A 19,366-nucleotide genomic window follows, 5' to 3' on the forward strand; every position below is an offset into this window, starting at 1 on the left:
CAGGGTTAACTGCAGACTCTCACCTTTAGAAGTTAAGTCCATGCAGAGATAAACCAGGGTTTACTGGAACCCTGTTGTTGGATAATTTGCTTCAGGTTCCATGTAAAAATCTTCAGTTCACTCTGCACTGTTAATAAATGACAAGGAAAGGGAATTAGATAACATGAGGGTAATAGGAAACAGAACCAACTAAATCCATGTAAAGAATGACTCCTCACAAACCAAATACAGGATTTGTTATTGTTCAGTCACTCAAAGGTGTCCGACTCTTTGCGGCCCCACGGACTCCAGCACACCAAGCTTCACTGCCCTTCACCCTTTCCAGGAGCTTGCTCAAATTCATATCCATTGAGTCAGTGATGCCACCCAACCATCTCGTCCTCTGTCGTCCCCATGAGCAGTATGAAAAGACATATAGGATGCATGTTGGCTAAGTGCAAGGTGAGGTAAGGGATTTAATCTCTATCCCAAAACACTTGATAATGAATGGTTCAACTTCCTCTCTCTAGATAATCCTATGTAAACATATTTTGCTCATTTCCAGCAAGTTAGCAAGCAAGAGATATCCTTGAATGATTCATTAAGGCACAGAAATTATCCACAGAATTCTCCGATAGATGAAAAAAGGATGGCTCTGAGATTCCCTAGTAAGATTTGGTATAAGTCTACAAGCAATAAATGCTGGAGAGGGTGTGGAGAAAAGGGAACTCTCTTACACTGTTGGTGGGAATGCAAACTAGTACAGCCACTATGGAGAACAGTGTGGAGATTCCTTAAAAAACTGGAAATAGAACTGCCTTATGATCCAGCAATCCCACTGCTGGGCATACACACTGAGGAAACCAGAAGGGAAAGAGACACGTGTACCCCAATGTTCATCGCAGCACTGTTTATAATAGCCAGGACATGGAAGCAACCTAGATGTCCATCAGCAGATGAATGGATAAGAAAGCTGTGGCACATATACACAATGGAGTATTACTCAGCCATTAAAAAGAATACATTTGAATCAGTTCTAATGAGATGGATGAAACTGGAACCTATTATACAGAGTGAAGTAAGCCAGAAAGAAAAACACCAATACAGTATACTAACGCATATATATGGAATTTAGAAAGATGGTAACAATAACCCTGTGTACGAGACAGCAAAAGAGACACTGATGTATAGATCAGTCTTATGGACTCTGTGGGAGAGGGAGAGGGTGGGGAGATTTGGGAGAATGGCATTGAAACATGTATAATATCATGTATGAAACGAGTCGCCAGTCCAGGTTCGATGCACGATACTGGCTGCTTGGGGCTGGTACACTGGGATGACCCAGAGGGAGGGTATGGGGAGGGAGGAGGGAGGAGGGTTCAGGATGGGGAACACAGGTATACCTGTGGCGGATTCATTTCAATATTTGGCAAAACTAATACAATATTGTAAAGTTTAAAAAAAAAAAAAAAAGCCTTTCTGCATCACTACAAACAAAGCTAGTGGAGGTGACGGAATTCCAGTTGAGCTATTTCAAATCCTGAAAGATGATGCTGTGGAAGTGCTGCATTCAATATGCCAGCAAATTTGGAAAACTCAGCAGTGGCCACAGGACTGGAAAAGGTCAGTTTTCATTCCAATCCCAAAGAAAGACAATGCCAAAGAATGCTCAAACTACTACACAGTTGCACTCATCTCACACACTAGTAAAGTAATGCTCAAAATTCTCCAAGCCAGGCTTCAGCAATATGTGACCCATGAACTTCCAGGTGTTCAAGCTGGTTTTAGAAAAGGCAGAGGAACCAGAGATCAAATTGCCAACATCTGCTGGATCATCAAAAAAGCAAGAGAGTTCCAGAAAAACATCTATTTCTGCTTTATTGACAATGCCAAAGCTTTTGACTGTGTGGATCACAATTAACTGTGGAAAATTCTGAAAGAGATGGGAATACCAGACCACCTGACCTGCCTCCTGAGAAACCTGTATGCAGGTCAGGAAGCAACAGTTAGAACTGGACATGGAACAACAGACTCGTTCCAAATAGGAAAAAGAGTACGTCAAGGCTATATATTGTCACCCTGCTTATTTAAATTATATGCAGAGTACATCATGAGAAACACTGGGCTGGAAGAAGCACAAGCTGGAATCAAGATTGCTGGGAGAAATATCAATAACCTCAGATATGCAGATGACACCACCCTTATGGCAGAAAGTGAAGAAGAACTAAAGAGCCTCTTGATGAAAGTGAAAGAGGAGAGTGAAAAAGTTGGCTTAAACTCAACACTCAGAAAACTAAGATCATGGCATCTGGTCTCATCACTTCATGGCAAATAGATGGGGAAACAGTGGAAACAGTGGTTGACTATTTTTCTGGACTCCAAGATCACTGCAGATGGTGACTGCAGCCATGAAATTAAAAGATGCTTACTCCTTGGAAGAAAAGTTATGACCAACCTAGACAGCATATTAAAAAGCAGAGACATTACTTTGCCAACAAAGGTCCATCTAGTCAAGGCTATGGTTTTTCCTGTGGTCATGTATGGATGTGAGAGTTAGACTATAAAGAAAGCTGAGCACCGAAGAATTGATGCTTTTGAACTGTGGTGTTGGAGAAGACTCTTCGAGTCCCTTGGACTGCAAGGAGATCCAACCAGTTCATCCTAAAGGAGATCAGTCCTGTGTGTTCATTGGAAGGACTGATGTTGAAGCTGAAACTCCAATCCTTTGGCCACCTGATGAGAAGAGCTGACTCACTGGAAAAGACCCTGATGCTGGGAAAGATTGGGGGCAGGAGGAGAAGGGGATGACAGAGGATGAGATGGCTGTATGGCATCACTGACTCAATGGACATGGGTTTGGGTGGACTCCAGCAGTTGGTGTTAGACAGAGAGGCCTGGCGTGCTGCAATTCATGGGGTCACAAAGAGTCAGACACGACTGAGCAACTGAACTAAACTGAACTGAATATTAGAATCTATGTTAAATCTCATTTATAACATTGTTATTTTTAATTATTAATAATTTTATAATTTGCGATGTTACTTGTTCCTTTGACCAAGAACAGGAGAAATTCTGCAGCCTTTAGACTCAGAATGTGTTAGAATATCAGAATTTCAGAGATACAAGGAGATGTAGAGATCATCTAGCACAGGCCTTTTTTTTTTTTTTCCCCCCAAATGAGAAGAAGGCCCAGAAAGCTTTAATTTCTTGTCTACTAGTTAGCAGGAGCTGAAATTAGAATCTGCCACTTAACTCCTCCAGTAATCTCTTCACTACTTTATCTGGCTCCTCTGGGGCTGCAAGAAGCCAGAACTGGATGAGGCCCTTGGGAGTTTTCAGACTTGACATTTACCAACTTTTAGGGAAGACTGAGAAGGCTTCATTTTACCTTTTCTTTAAATATAAATGCAGCCTACTAATGAATGTACCAGATTAGCAACCTCTGGTTATAGATCAACACCACCCTCTAGTGAGATTCTGAGAACTGCATCATAAAAGCAATGGATTTTTCCTTTTTTTCTCAGATGAAAAATACAGGAGAGAAAATTCAATGTTTCCTTTCAACCGATCTGCCCTTATAACCCATGTATGGATGTGAGAGTTGAACTATAAAGAAAGCTGAGCACCAAAGAATTGATGCTTTTGAACTGTGGTGTTGGAGAAGACTCTTGAGAGTCCCTTGGACTGCAAGGAAATCAAACCAGTCCATCCTAAAGGAGATCAGTCCTGAATATTCATTGGAAGGACTGATGCTGAAGCTGAAACTCCAATCCTTTGGCCACCTGATGCGAAGAACTGACTCATTTGAAAAGACCCTGATGCTGGGAAAGATTGAGGGCAGGAGGAGAAGGGAACAAAAGAGGATGAGATGGTTGGATGGCATCACTCACTCGACAGACATGAGTTTGAGTAAGCTCCGGGAGTTGGTGATGGACAAGGAAGCCTGGTGTCCTGCAGTCCATGGGGTCGCAAAGAGTCAGACACGACTGAGCAACTGAACTGAACTGCCCTTATAATCCACAGACTAAAGGAAGGACGTAAAAGGGCCACCCACATTTAAAACGATCATGGTGGTGGTGGTTTAGTCACTAAGCTGTAGCCAACTCTTGTGACCCCATGGACTATAGCCCTCCAGGCTCCTCGAGCCATAAGATTTTCCAGGCAAGAACACTAGAGTTGCCATTTCCTTCTCCAGGGGATCTTCCTGACCCAAAAATCGAACCGGAGTCTCCTGCACTGCAGGCAGTATTGTTTACCAACTGAGCTACCAGGAAAGCTCATAAAATGATCATACATGTCCTTTGCCTTCATAAGAAATATTGTTACTTGCTATACTCACAAACTGAATAAGGAAATGGCAACCCACTCCAGTACTCTTACCTGGAAAATTCCATGGGTGGAGGAGCCTGGTAGGCTACAATCCATGGGATTGCAAAGAGTCAGACACGACTGAGCAACTTCACTGACATACTCACAAATATACCCTATTTTAAGCTATCACTGTCTTTCTTTGATATTCAAGTATTATTATGTTTCATTTGAGTCTTTTACAGTTGCTTTCAGAGCTTCATCTTTCTGTTTCCCTAATAAAAATTCCATTTTGGGGTTGTCCTGAGAAATGTAAAACTGTGGTTATCTCTATCTTGTTCTACAATATTAATATATTTCCAGGGATTTCTGATGTAAATCATTTGTGTATATGACCTTAATAATATTTTTGATATCAAAATTAGTGTCACTCTACTAATTTTTATAGTCAGTGATCTTCAAAAAAAATAAACTAGAAAGTACAGCAAGCAGTGTACAAAATTTTTCTTGTTTCAACTAGATAATGTCCAGTTATTCTCATCTCTTTTCTCCCTTAACAGCATTCTGTCTTAGCCTCATGTGAAGGCAAACATGCACATACACACACTTCTGAATCTCTGCTCTGAGCATCTGTTCATAAAGACTGTTGTCTATATATTATGCTGTGAGAATACAGTTGGACCTTGATCTAGCCGATTTCACTCTGTGGTCCTCTAGCATAAGCTCAGAAGGCTTCTCCTGATATTCATATTTTCAGTTAAAAACTAAAAAGAACTCTCCATTGAACCTGCTCCTACCCAGGCACAGATTCTACTCTGTGGCCCCACTGGCAAGACTGAGAGAAAGGTTAACCAGGTTCGTTTAGGTCAGCAACCATAGCCACATTCCTACACCTTCATTAAAAAAAGAAAACTCTGCACTATCACTCACTTTTACTATCACTCACAACTCCTGCCATCCAATCTTTCACCAAGTAATGTGACAATCACTTGATGGGCAAATTGGAAGCTGAGTGGGAGGGAATGGCGGAAGGGATGTGAATAAGAATCATAAATTGTCAATTCAAACATCACCACCTCAGAGAAGCCTTCTCTAACCACAAATTTCAAGTTGCCCCTTCAATCTCACACACATACTATGTTATGCATATTACTCAGTTTTGTTTTCTCATAAGATTTTATTACTGTAAATAAACAGTCCTGTCCAGGGAATTGTTTCTCTATATAGTCTGTCACGCTGCCCTCCTGTCTCTGCCCCACAATACAATCTTCATGTGCATTAAGACCTATTTTATTCATCGCTGTATTTCTAGCTCCCAGAACCATGCCTGGTACAAAGTGTTTAGTAAATACTTGTGGACAGAATCTTCACCTTTGCAGTCCTCTCACTGAATAAAACAACTGCTTCTGATAAAGAAAAATGGCTCTGTCACTAAGAACTTCTTATCATTAAGGATCCTAGAATTCCATTCTAGGGCAAAAATCAGAGCAGATCCGAAACAAGCAGTGGCAAAATTAGAATAAACTGGAGTAACATGAAATCGAGAATTGGACTGAAAAACTGATGGGAACCTAGCCAGATCCAGCAAACCTGAAAATACCAAGCCCAGAATCAAAGACCAGATATGTCAAGGTAGTCCTTCTAGTTCAGGTTAGCCACTCCAGAACTGTGGGCCTAAGAAAAATCCAGTGAGAATAGTAAGACTTTCCATACATTACCAAGAAATCACATTTGGAAGGAGAACTTATAATTTCTTTCTGTTAATATGGACCAGATAATCCTCAATGAAGAAATCTTCTCTCCACTCTATAGATAAGGAAACTAAGGGTCAAAAGAGTCAATTCACTTGCTCAGAGTGACAGAACCAGGATAGGAGTCCCAGACGACTTTAAAGCTTGTGGTTCTTCCTACTACACAAGGGTCTCCTAGCATACAAGTCTCGTGATGGTCCTAGAGACTTTACCTATTCTGAAGAACCACTCCTTCAAATCTGGAACCACTCACATTAGGCACAATTACCTCTTCTCTTAATATCAGCATTTTAGGATTTTAAATAGCTGAACTAGAATTTCATCACCTTTACTAACTTTGTTCATAGTAATGCTTCCTAAGACCCATTTGACTTCACACTCCAGGATGTCTGGCTCTAGGTGAGTGACCACAGCATCATGGTTACCCGGGTCATTAAGACCTTTTTTGTACAGTTCCCCTGTGTATTCTTGCCTCCTCTTCTTAATCTCTTCTGCTTCTGTTAGGTCCTTACTGTTTCTGTCCTTTATTGTGCCCATCTTTGCATGAAATATTCCCTTGGTATCTCCGATTTTATTGGAAAAATCTCTAGTCTTTCCCATTCTATTTCTTTGCCTTGTTCACATAAGAAGCTTTCTTATCTCTCCTTGCTATTCTCTGGAACAGTGCACTCAGTTCGGTATATCTTTTCCTTTCTCCAGAGTCGACTCATTGGAAAAGACCCTGATGCTAGGAAAGATTGAGGGCAAAAGGAGAAGGGGATGACAGAGGATGAGATGGTTGGATGACATCACTGATTCAACGAAAATGAATTTTAGCAAAGTCAAGGAGATAGTGAAAGACAGGGAAGCCTGGCATGTTGCAGTCCATGGGGTCGCAGAGTCGGGCACAACTTAGCGACTGAACAACAACAAAGATGCACTGAAATACAAGTACAACATTTTCAAATAAGCCACATATATCTTTATATTCAGTTACAGAATTCCCCAATACATGTTAATCATTTAGATTTGTTAGAAAAAAAGCGATTTGTAGGGTAATTTGTAGGGAAACTATTATGGTAGAGCAAATAGATGTTAGTTTTCCAGATGGCTCAGTGATAAAGAATCTGCCTGCCAATGCAGGAGATATGGGTTCGATCTCTGGTTTGGGAAGATCCCCTGGAGAAGGAGATGACAACCCACTCCAGTATTCTTGCCTGAAGGTAACAAAGACAGAGGAGCCTGGTAAGCTACAGTCCATGGAGTCACTAAGAGTCGGACACAACTGAGCGACTTCACTTTCACTTTTCACTTTCAAGCACTGGAGAAGGAAATGGCAACCCACTCCCGTGTTCTTGCCTGGAGCATCCCAGGGACAGGGGAGCCTGGTGGGCTGCATTTATGGGGTCGCACAGAGTCGGACACGACTGAAGCGACTTAGCAGCAGCAGTGGCGGCAGCAGCATGGGGTCACAGAGTCAGACATGACTGAGCAACTAAATAACAGCAGCAAAATACATGCTAAGTCAATAAAAGATAATCAAAACTTAATATAACCTCTTAAAATTCAAGATTTTCCTTTTCTTGACAGGCATTCCTTCATCCCTTATATTTTAGTAATTAAAACATAAAAATCAACTAATTTTATTTCTAAGTACAAGGATACTCCATTTCATAATAACAGTACTACAAAAATGAGAGCTCCCTAGTGGCCTAGTGGTTAGTATTCTACACTTTCACTGCCTTGGTCCTCGGTACAATCCCTGGTTGAAGAACTGAGATCCTGCAAGCCTCACAGCAGGAAAAAAAAAAATCAGTTGCAAATTGTTTATGATAGGTCTAAATTCGCCAGTTTAATAAATCTTCCAGGTACTGAAAGGCAATAAATATCAATATTTAAGACATCACTAATTACAGCCAATATTCTTCAGGGTCTGATGGCTGCTATTTCATCCAGGTGTTGGAAAACCTTTTTTACCTGCAGGAGAACAGAATGCCCAGGTGTTTGTCCAATAGCACACCCCCTCAGGAATCACTCCATGTAGATTCTGAGGCTAAAGTACACTATCAGGAGCCACAGGCCAATCATCTGGGAACAGCCTCTATGATCAGGGCAGAGGTCATTTAAAAATAGACAGTGTTGATTTATTTCCTATGTATTAACTTACTTTGACATGGATCCTAGAGTTGGAGCTCAGGTTGTAGTTATGTTCCCTACTGATACAGAAGCCACAAAGGCATTTACAGAAATTATCACCAGAATGGCACCAATGATGCCCCTGGGAAGACTTGTATCTCTTCTTTTACCTATTTTATTTAACAACTTGAGACTTTTCTATGTATGATTTTATAATATAGGCCTCTTCAAATCAAACACACTCCTGATGTCTGACACTTGCCATGTAGGAATGAACAAAGGGTAGGCTTCTTCTCTCTCCCACCTAAATCTAATTTATTTGCATGTGGTAGGGGTTCTTCCTTCAATTTCACCAAGATGTGAAGTTTATTCAAGCTTGTTAGTATCATAGGACTCACTGGAAGAAAATATAGAGTCGTATTTCTTTACACTCTTTTCCTTTGGACACAATAAAGGACAGAAATGGTATGGACCTATCAGAAGCAGAAGATATTAAAAAGAGGTGGCAAGAATACACAGAAGAATGATACAAAAAAAGATTATCATGACCCAGATAACCACAATGGTGTGATCACTCATCTAGAGCCAGACATCCTGGAATGTGAAGTCAAGTGGATCTTACGAAAAATCACTATGAACAAAGCTAGTGGAGGTGATGGAATTCCAGTTGAGCTATTTCAAATCCTAAAAGATGATGCTGTGAAAGTGCTGCACTCAATATGCCAGCAAATTTGGAAAACTCAGCAGTGGGCACCGGACTGGAAAAAGTCAGTTTTCATTCCAATCCCAAAGAAAGGCAATGCCAAAGAATGTTCAAACTACCACGCAAGTGCACTCATCTCACACACCTTAGCAAAGTAACACTCAAAATTCTCCAAGCTAATTTTCTATAGTATGTGAACCGAGAATTTCCAGATGTTCAAGCTAGATTTAGAAAAGGCGGAGATCAAATTGCCAACATCCACTGGATCACAGAAAAAGCAAGAGTGTTCCAGAAAAACAGCTACTTCCGTTTTATTGACTATGCCAAAACCTTTGACTGTGTGAATCACAACAAACTGTGGAAAATTCTTAGAGAAGGGAATACCAGACCACCTTACCTGCCTCCTGAGAAATCTACATGCAGGTCAAGAAGCAACAGTTAGAACCGGACGTGGAACAATGGACTGGTTCCAAATTGGGAAAGGAGTACATCAAGGCTGTATATTGTCACCTTGCTTATTTAACTTATATGCAGAATAGATCGTGCGAAATGCCAGGATGGATGAAGCACAAGCTGAAATCAAGATTGCAGGGAGAAATATCAATAACCTCAGATATGCAGATGATACCACCCTTATGACAGAGAGCAAGAGGAACTAAAGACCCTCTTGATGAAAGTGAAAGGGGAAAGTGAAAAAGTTGGCTTAAAACTCAACATTCAAAAAACTAAGATCATCATGGCATCTGGTCCCATCACTTCATGGCAAATAGATGGGGAAACAATGGAAACAGTGAAAGAATTTATTTTCTTGGGCTCCAAAATCACTGTGAATGGTGACTGTAGCCATGAAATTAAAAAACATTTGCTCCTTGGAAGAAAAGCTATGACAAACATAGACACCATATTAAAATCAGAGACATTAGTTTCCCGACAAAGGTCCGTTTAGCCAAAGCTATGGTTTTTCCAGTAGTCATGTATGGATGTAACAGCTGGACCATAAAGAAAGCTGAGGGCGAAAGAATTAATGCTTTTGAACTGTGGTTTTGGAGAAGACTCTTGACAGTTCCTTGGACTGCAAAGAAATCAAACCAGTCAGTCCTAAATGAAGTCAATCCTGAATATTCATTGGAAGGACTAATGCTGAAGCTGAAGCTTCAATACTTTAGCCACCTGATGCGAACAACTGACTCATCTGAAAAGACCCTGATGCTGGGAAAGATTGAATGCAGGAAGAGAAGGGGAAAACAGAGGGTGAGATGGTTGGATGGCATCACCGACTCAATGGACATGAATTTGAGTAAACTCCAGGAGTTGGTGATGGACAGGGAAGCCTGGTGTGCTGCAGTCCATGGGTCAAAAAGAGTTGGACACCGCTGAGTGACTGAACTGAACTGATGATATATTACTGTTATACTTATTTTATTAATCTTATTATGTCTTTGTTATATCCTACCTCAAATCTTTTGGGAGGAAGAAGCAGAGTACAATATTTAAATAAGCAGAAAGTTATAATGCATGTTCTAAATTAAAATATAAAACAAGAGTAAAAGTATGCTGTCTTTTGTAAACACTTTCATTTCAATTAAGTTTTCAGGTGTATAGCTCTTTGGTTTAGCACAAGCTTATGTGCTTTATAAAAATGAGGAACTTAGAATGTGAATACATTGCTTTTTAAAAATCCACTTGAGAAAGAGAGAATATATGTACACCTATGGCTGATCCATGTTGATATATGCCAGAATCAAACACAACATTGCAATTAACCTTCAATTAAAAATAAAGAAAAAAATTTGCTTGAAGCCAAATGTCTAGTGAAAGCTCAACTGCTAGCATTTGCTCTGTCATTATCCCCTGTGAGAATCTCATAGTTCCCACCCTCTTTGACTCACATAGGTCACCATGGATACAACACCTCTACCCTTAACCCACAGTGGAGGAGCAACAGCTGTTGCACTGCACTTGGGAATTTTGCCATTCTCTCTTCTATATAAAATGTACTGGTGAAACTGTTCAGATAATGTCACAACTGTTTTCAAAAGATTAGAGGGGAAAACATGTTAAAAGAATCACCTGAAATATTGAGCAATAGCAAAGGACTAAAATTTAATTTAAACTGTAAAATGAGATAACAAGCAACAAACATAGTATAATACTATAATTACTGTAGTAAGAGGTTACAGAGTTTTCTTTAAAGTCTCTCCTAGCCAAAATGATTTTTCAATAACTAAATTCATAGCTGCAGAGAGAATTTATTTGGAAGATTCTTTATGAGTACATACTTAAACTCTGAACAAAAAGTACGAAACACTATTACTTTCAGACTCTCGTTTCTAAAGAAAGGAATACTTTTCTAATGTTTGATAAACATATTGCTGTGAATTCTAAACTTCAGAAAAATAAAGTATGTGTATAAAATAGCATTTTACCATTCCATCTACCTTAATTCTTCCTATATGCACAATACAAATTAAAAGAATTTTAGTTTGTGTTTTGAAAATATAAAAAATAGTCTGTGATCTGTGATTGAAACTAAATGAAAATAAAAAAGATGTGTTTCTTACCTGTGGATGAGAAACAAGCACCTACTGAATTATAAAAAATATTTTCTCTTTTTTCTCATCATTAATTCCCTTAACTCGCCAATCATTAATAACATTCATTAGTATGATCACATACAAATACTTCATTAATACTCTTTGTCATAGAGCAGATCATCCTATTTCGGGAGATGGTCACTGATCCTTCCCTGTGGGAGCATTAATACAGCCTCATCCCATTCACAGGAGGCTCAGCCATGTGACTTGCTTAGGTCAGTGAAAGACGAGTAGAAGAACACTTTGTGTATAGAAGTTTTATAGCTAGTATGTACTTATCACGGGTTCCCCAGTGGTTCAGCAGTAAAGGCTGAATCTTGAAACTGGCATGGAGCAGGAGCTGAAGTCAATCTGCAATGAACATGAAACATGAGCAAGAAAGCAACCTTTGTCATAAGTCCCTCAGATTTGGAGGCCATTTGTTACTACAGTAGAATCTAAACTCCTGAGTGATACAGACACATAAGTTTATCAAAGCCCTATTCTTTTCATGCTGTTGGCTCATTTGGCCGATACTGTTTGATCTATGTAACAAATAAACATTCTTGGCATCTATTAAATCTGCAAAACTAAAAAATGTTGTATATTTCAATAAAATTTGTATGGTTATTTCCATTTCTGTGACATATTCTTATTTCTTTCCTGCAAGCTGTATTTTGCCTTTCTTAAGAAATTTAGAAATAATAGCATAAATGTGATCGTATGAATGTTTTGGTACAATTTTTTAATCTTCTTTTACCTGTCTTGCACATTTCTCTTCTCCTCCACCTACCCAATCCTCCCACTCCTTGCAAGATAAATTAGCAATCTAGTATGCATCTTTCCAGCTTGGATTTACATTCATATTTGTAGATATACACATATAAATTTTATCATTTTTTGGATCACAAAAAAGCAAGGGGAGATATTTTTATACATACTCATTTGAAATTTCCTTTTCTCACTCAATAATACCTTGTAAGGATCCTACCACTGCTTCCTCAGTATCTACAAATTCATTCTGTTAAATAGATGCAAGATTGTCCATGGTATGTATATATCATAATTAATTCAGGCATTGCCCTTTTGTGGGTATTTGTTTCTAATTCTTCATCACTATAAACAACATTGTAACAATCATTTTTGTACCCATGTCTTTATGAATTAATCATTTCATTTCCATAAGATAGATTCCCAGGAGTAGAATTTTGAGTCTAAGGGTATATGTATTTTATCATGTTAATAGATAATGTCAGATAGATTTTCCAAAGAATAATAGCACTTTATATTCCATTCCAATGGGTATTGTAGCTCTCATTAATTTCTGCCTCTTATGGTACAAAATTATATTCCATTGTTATCTTAATTTGCACTTTTCATATTTAAACATCATTTCAAATGTTTCTTGGCCATGTGGACTTAATCTTTAGTGAACTGTCTATACATGTGCTTTGCCTAATTTTCTATTGGATTGAATGCCTTTTTCTTCTCAGTGTGTAAGTTAGATGTCAAACAGAGATGCCACACTCAGATTCTTCTTCAATAAAGGACTCACTTTCCAGCTACAAAATGTGTGGTTCACTGATAGCCTTCAGATGTCCAGTTACTCAGGGTCCACCAACTTCTGATCCATGGTCTTGTTCTTGAGGAAGCCCCTTGCCAATGACTGAGTGAGGCATTGATAGCTGAGGACAAGTGCTTCTTTTCTTTGGGCCATCTCCAGCCGATGGCCCTGGACATTTTCACCATGACAGAACTCTTCCAACAGGCAGTCATTGCTCCAGAGCTGCCCCATGGCTGGTTGAGATTTTTTTAGGTCTATATCTGGTCTCCTCCTGCCAGATAGGAGGTAGACCTACCTCCTGATCCTCCTTTTTTCTTCTACTGTGTTATTTTCCAATAAACCTCTTGCACCTCAAACTCATCATGCTTCCTTTCCAAGAAGCCTTTCCAAAACCTACAACTTACACTTTATCCTCCATTAATATGTTTGGCACCTACTATCCTGCATTGATACATGTCTTTAAGTGTGTCTGCCTTCTACTTTAGACTGCAAAATTCATCTTATTCATTTTTGTATGTTTCAAACTTAACCCTATGATGATACAAAACAAGCATTCAATACATTTTTCTTAAACTACTGAATTAGAGCAATGGTCCTCTGAGGATGTAGGAAGAAAATACTAGGACTTATACTTATCTAAATTAAATACAAAGTAAATCAAGCCTTGCCAACATTAATGTGCAGATTGCACTGGCACCATCATTTGATCCTTATGTGGGTGAAAGACGTCTGATGACTGGGAGTTCCAGAACTTGGAGACGTTGACGGTGCCAACTCATTGCCTGGTACATAAATCCAGTTAAATAAATTTTAAAATAATATTGCTTAGTTTTAAGTTCAACTAACCCAAAATGGATGGGTGGCTTAAAACATTCCTGGAACGCATCTTAAAGATAATTCTGGTGAACACCCTTCTCCTGTTCAATACAAGGACATCATTGCTCATAGTAAGAGGTTAAAAACAATGACCATATATCTGACAAGAAGTCAGCCCAAAAAACTTTTTGACATTTTGATATGCAGATGGCTTTGAATTCTTGTTGTCTCTAAAAATTTTCAGCATTTTAAGGAGACCCGGCCTTAAACACATCCACATATATAGTGAGATAGCAAATACAAAATAAAAATGAGGCTTAACTCTCCTTATTGAAAATTAGGGAAGAGACTTCTCCCTTTTTCCTTTTTTCTTTCAGAATTTCTTTCTCCATGCTTTCCAAACATATGTAAATCTGTTTCATAGCTAAATAAGTCTCTTGCCAGTCTCACAACTCAGAAATGTTTCCTCAAGTACATTTCTGAGCTGTGAATTGGAAATTCAAATTTCAAGGGTTACAGCTCCACTATCTCCCAGTTTCAGTAAGGTAAGAGCCCAAGTTTGATGGTTGCTTTGCTGTAGTTTGCAAAAGTACCTCCTGTTACAAAGATATAAGCAGTTTCTTTTTCTTCTGGATAAAGCCAATAAGATAGTCACTCCAATTATTGGGTAAAGCTGTGATGAACTGTGTGTGATGTAACAGGTTGTACCTGTTGACTATATAAGGGGGTAAGATTACTTTCTGTCTTTGCAGTCTCTCATGGGTGGATTGTCTGTCCATTGGTACACATTGGTACCAATGTGGTACCACAAGTTTCACGCGTATTCAGTAAATTTCACCTTTGAGGAAACGTTTTCTGGGTTGCAAGAAGGTTTTGCTTTTTAATTATGTTGCCCCATCATAACCAATACAGATATTTTCTTGAACATGGAACCAACAGAGGACAAACTTATATTTTCAAGCCTACAGTCATTAAATACAACTTGCAACCTGTATTTTCAGACAATTTTCGTTTACTGGATCTATGTTCCTGGTATTCACTGCAATCTCTGAGGTGCACTAAGAAAAAAGCTTGAATTTTTCCTGGGATTATTCTGTTTCTATCTGGAGAAGGAAATGGCAACCCACTCCAGTACTCTTGCCTGGAAAATCCCATGGACGGAGGAGCCTGGTAGGCTACAGTCCATGGGGTCGCGAAGAGTCGGACATGACTGAGCAACTTCACTTTCACTTTTCACTTTCATCCAATGGAGAAGGAAATGGCAACCCACTACAGTGTTCTTGCCTGGAGAATCCCAGGGACAGAGGAGCCTGGTGGGCTGCCGTCTATGGGGTCGCACAGAGTCGGACACGACTGAAGCGACTTAGCAGCAGCAGCAGCAGCATTCTGTTTCTATCAGGTGTTCCTGCAACCAAAAGCAAATAGTGGTAACCTGATTAATCCCATTGTGGAGAAAAAGTCACTCAGTGGTTATGAAGCTACTTTAGCATATGCTGTGGTATGCCAAATCCACTTCAGTACTGAGCCCTTTGTTCCACCAGGTGTTGTGAGTGTGGGTTGTTCTCAACTATGCCCCTGTCCAGAAACTGCTCTCAGCTGAAGAGAACCATCATGTCCAGTCAGGTCCACTCTGGGAGCAGCCTGCATCCAGCGACTATAGACAATAGAGTACAGGGTTAAGAGGGAATTCTGGTCATTGGGGACAACTTAGAAAGTCATCCTAGGATTGCTGAGGACTCTGTTTCAACATCACAATTCAACTTCTTTGCCCAGTTCTGTTTCCTTCACTCTTCTCAGGTGCTGTTCTCAAGCACAGGTCCCCAAAAATCTGCATGCAAATCTCAGAATCTGTTTCCTGAGGAACTCAACTTGAAGCACTTACCTAGCTGAAAATTTTACCAAATGTCAAGCAGTTACTTATGTCTGAGAATGTGATAGTAAAACATGATGAACATAAACCAGCATTTCCTGATACTATCGTATAATACAGGAGCTCTGTTTAGGCATGGCTGCAACTGGCCCACTCAGCACCTTTTTATGAATTAGGAAAAAGCTCTCCCATTGAATGGATGGGGCACTATGGCTAACTGATGATGTGAAAGGAGTAGCAAGGGCTGTATATCAAGCCTCTTCACATTTTTGGCCAGAATTCTTATGCACTGAAGAATCTACACAATAGTATGTGGTGGTCTGCCTTAGGTATGCACCAAGGCAACAGCTGCCTGTTACTCAAACCAATGTAGTTGCTGAAGGAGAGTAGAACAGTGACAATTCAACAATGTAATACAGAGATGTTTGAAATGTCAAGGAGAGAAGGACACTAGGGATATGACATGACATATTGCCAAGATGCTTACGATGTAAGAAAAATGCATTAAGAGGTGGCATTATTGTAGTTGTGAAAATATTGCATGCATTTGAAGGAAACCAGAACACATCACCCCAAAATATGTCTCTTTGACATACAATTTTTATTTGGAAGCAATTAAGAACCAGTAAATGTAGAAAAAGCCTAAAGAAAGAAAATAAATCCCCTATCAGCCCAGAAGAATCTGCAAACAAATTTTGTTAAACTAATCTTCCTAGTTTCTTCTTCATCATTTACTCTCCCTAGCCCAAACCCTTTTGTCTTGTAAATTCCTCACAAATTTATTGTTTGTCTAAAAGGTATGCAAGTTTCCTGTTCTCATTACTTCCTAGTCTTCATTCTCTTCTGAAGGTTCCTATGTACATGTGAAAATTCAATAAAATGTGTATGTTTTTCTTCTGTTAACTTGTCTTTGTCAGTTTAATTTTCAGACCCAACCAAAGACCCTAAAGAAGGTCAAGGAAAACTTTCTCCTCCCCTACAGTTCAAATCCAAGAATAACATAAAAATGGAAAGAGGATAAAAACCAGCAAAGTTACTGGTCAGGAAGTGAGAGCAGGTTGGGGGTAAAATAAAGGGACAATATTGTAAAGCAATTATCTTCCAATTAAATATTGGAGGACTGTGGCATTTGAGAAGATTCTTGAGAGTCCCTTGGACTGAAAGGAGACAAAACTAGTCAATCCTAAAGAAAATCAACTCTGAATATTCACTGGAAAGACTGATGCTGAAGCTGAAGCTCCAATACTTTGGCCACCTGATGCAAAGAACCGACTCACTGGAGAAGACCCTCATGCTGGGAAAGACTGAAGACAGGAGAAGAAGGGGACAACAGAGGATGAGATGGTTGGATGGCATCACCAACTCAATGGACATGAGTTTCAGCAAACTCTGGGGGATGGTGAAGGACAGGAAGGCTGGCGCGCTGTACTCCATGGGATTACAAAGAGTCAGACACGACTGAGCAACTAAACAACAAAACAACAACAAATATTGGAGAGGGTATGGAGAAAAAGGAACCCTCTTGCACTGTTGGTGGGAAGGTAAATTGGATACAGCCCACTATGGAGAATAGTATGGAGATTTATTTAAAAACTAGGACTAAAATGACCAACAATCCCACTACTGGGCATATACCCTGAGAAAATCATAATTGAAAAAGATACATGTATCCCAATATTCATTACAGCACTATTTACAATAGCTAGCACATGGTAGTAATCTAGATGTCCATAGAAAGATGAATGGATAAAGAAATAGTGGTATATACACATAAAGGAATATTACTCAGCCATAAAAAGGAACACATTTCACTCAGTTCTAATGAGGTAGATGACCCTAGAGCCTATTATACAGAGTGAAGTAAGTCAGAAAGAGAAAGATAAATATTGTAATTAACTCATATATATGGAATCTAGAAAGATGGTACTGCTTAACCTATTTGCAGAGCAGCAGTGGAGACGCAGACATAGAAAACAGTCTTGCCGACACAGTGGGAGAAGGAAAGGGTGGGACGAACCAAGAAAATAGCATTGAAACATTTAAATCACCATATGTTAAGTGGTGCTGGGAAAACTGGTCAACCACTTGTAAAAGAATGAAACTAGAACACTTTCTAACACCATACACCAAAATAAACTCAAAATGGATTAAAGATCTAAACATAAGACCAGAAACTATAAAACTCTTAGAGGAGAACATAGGCAAAACACTCTCCAACATAAATCACAGCAGGATCCTCTATGACCCACCTCCCAGAATATTGGAAATAAAAGCAAAAATAAACAAATGGGATCTAATTAAACTTAAAAGCTTCTGCACAACAAAGGAAACTATAAGCAAGATGAAAAGACAGCCTTCAGAATGGGAGAAAATAATAGCAAATGAAGCAACTGACAAACAACTAATCTCAAAAATATACAAGCAACTCCTACAGCTCAATTCCAGAAAAATAAACGACCCAATCAAAAAATGGGCCAAAGAACTAAATAGATATTTCTCCAAAGAAGACATACAGATGGCTAACAAACACATGAAAAGATGCTCAACATCACTCATTATCAGAGAAATGCAAATCAAAACCACAATGAGGTACCATTTCACGCCAGTCAGAATGGCTGCTATCCAAAAGTCTACAAGCAATAAATGCTGGAGAGGATGTGGAGAAAAGGGAACCCTCTTACACTGTTGGTGGGAATGCAAACTAGTACAGCCACTATGGAGAACAGTGTGGAGATTCCTTAAAAAACTGGAAATAGAACTGCCATACGACCCAGCAATCCCACTGCTGAGCATACACACCGAGGAAACCAGAATTGAAAGAGACACGTGTACCCCAATGTTCATCACAGCACTGTTTATAATAGCCAGGACATGGAAGCAACCTAGATGTCCATCAGCAGATGAATGGATAAGAAAGCTGTGGTACATATACACAATGGAGTATTACTCAGCCATTAAAAAGAATACATTTGAATCAGTTCTAATGAGGTCGATGAAACTGGAGCGTATTATACAGTGAAGTAAGCCAGAAAGAAAAACACCAATACAGTATACTGACACATATATATGGAATTTAGAAAGATGGTAACAATAACCCTGTATGAGAGACAGCAGATGTATAGAACAGTCTTTTGGACTCTGTAGGAGAAGAGGGGGGATGATTGGGGAGAATGGCATTGAAACATGCATAATATCATATAAGAAATGAATCACCAGTCCAGGTTCAATGCAGGATACAGGATGCTTGGGGCTGGTGCACTGGGACGACCCAGAGGGATGGTATGGGGTGGGAGGTGGGAGGGGGGTTCAGGATTGGGAACACGTGTACACCCGTGGCAGATTCATGTTGATGTATGGCAAAACCAATACAATATTGTAAAGTAACTAGCCTCTAATTAAAATAAATAAATTTTAAATTAAAATAAATAAATAAATAAATCACCATATGTTAAACAGATAGCCAGTGGGAATTTGCTATGTGACACAGGGAGCTCAACCGTGCTCTGTGAAAATCTAGAGGGGTGGGATGGGGTGGAGATGGGAGGGAGGTTCAAGAAGGAGGAGACACATGTATACCTATGGCTGATTCATGTTGATGTATGGCAGAAACCAACACAACAGTATAAAACAATTATCCTCCAATATTATTGTTTAGTCACTTAAGTCATATCTGACTCTTTTGTGACC

The 19,366-nt window shown here is 39.3% G+C and overlaps 1 protein-coding gene across 1 annotated transcript in view; it reads right to left on the minus strand.

Moving 5' to 3' along the window:
- PLCL1 (phospholipase C like 1 (inactive)) overlaps window positions 1–19,366 on the minus strand; it is a 392,170-nt gene that overhangs the window by 369,949 nt on the left and 2,855 nt on the right. Inside the window, exon 2 of the mRNA XM_070388663.1 lies at window positions 24–127. Coding sequence (XP_070244764.1) covers window positions 24–42 — 19 coding nt within the window. The 5' untranslated portion in view covers window positions 43–127. The remainder of the gene's footprint in view (window positions 1–23; window positions 128–19,366) is intronic.

The sequence above is a fragment of the Bos mutus genome, chromosome 2, assembly GCF_027580195.1.
Source record: "Bos mutus isolate GX-2022 chromosome 2, NWIPB_WYAK_1.1, whole genome shotgun sequence".
In the NCBI taxonomy this organism is placed as follows: Eukaryota; Metazoa; Chordata; class Mammalia; order Artiodactyla; family Bovidae; genus Bos; species Bos mutus.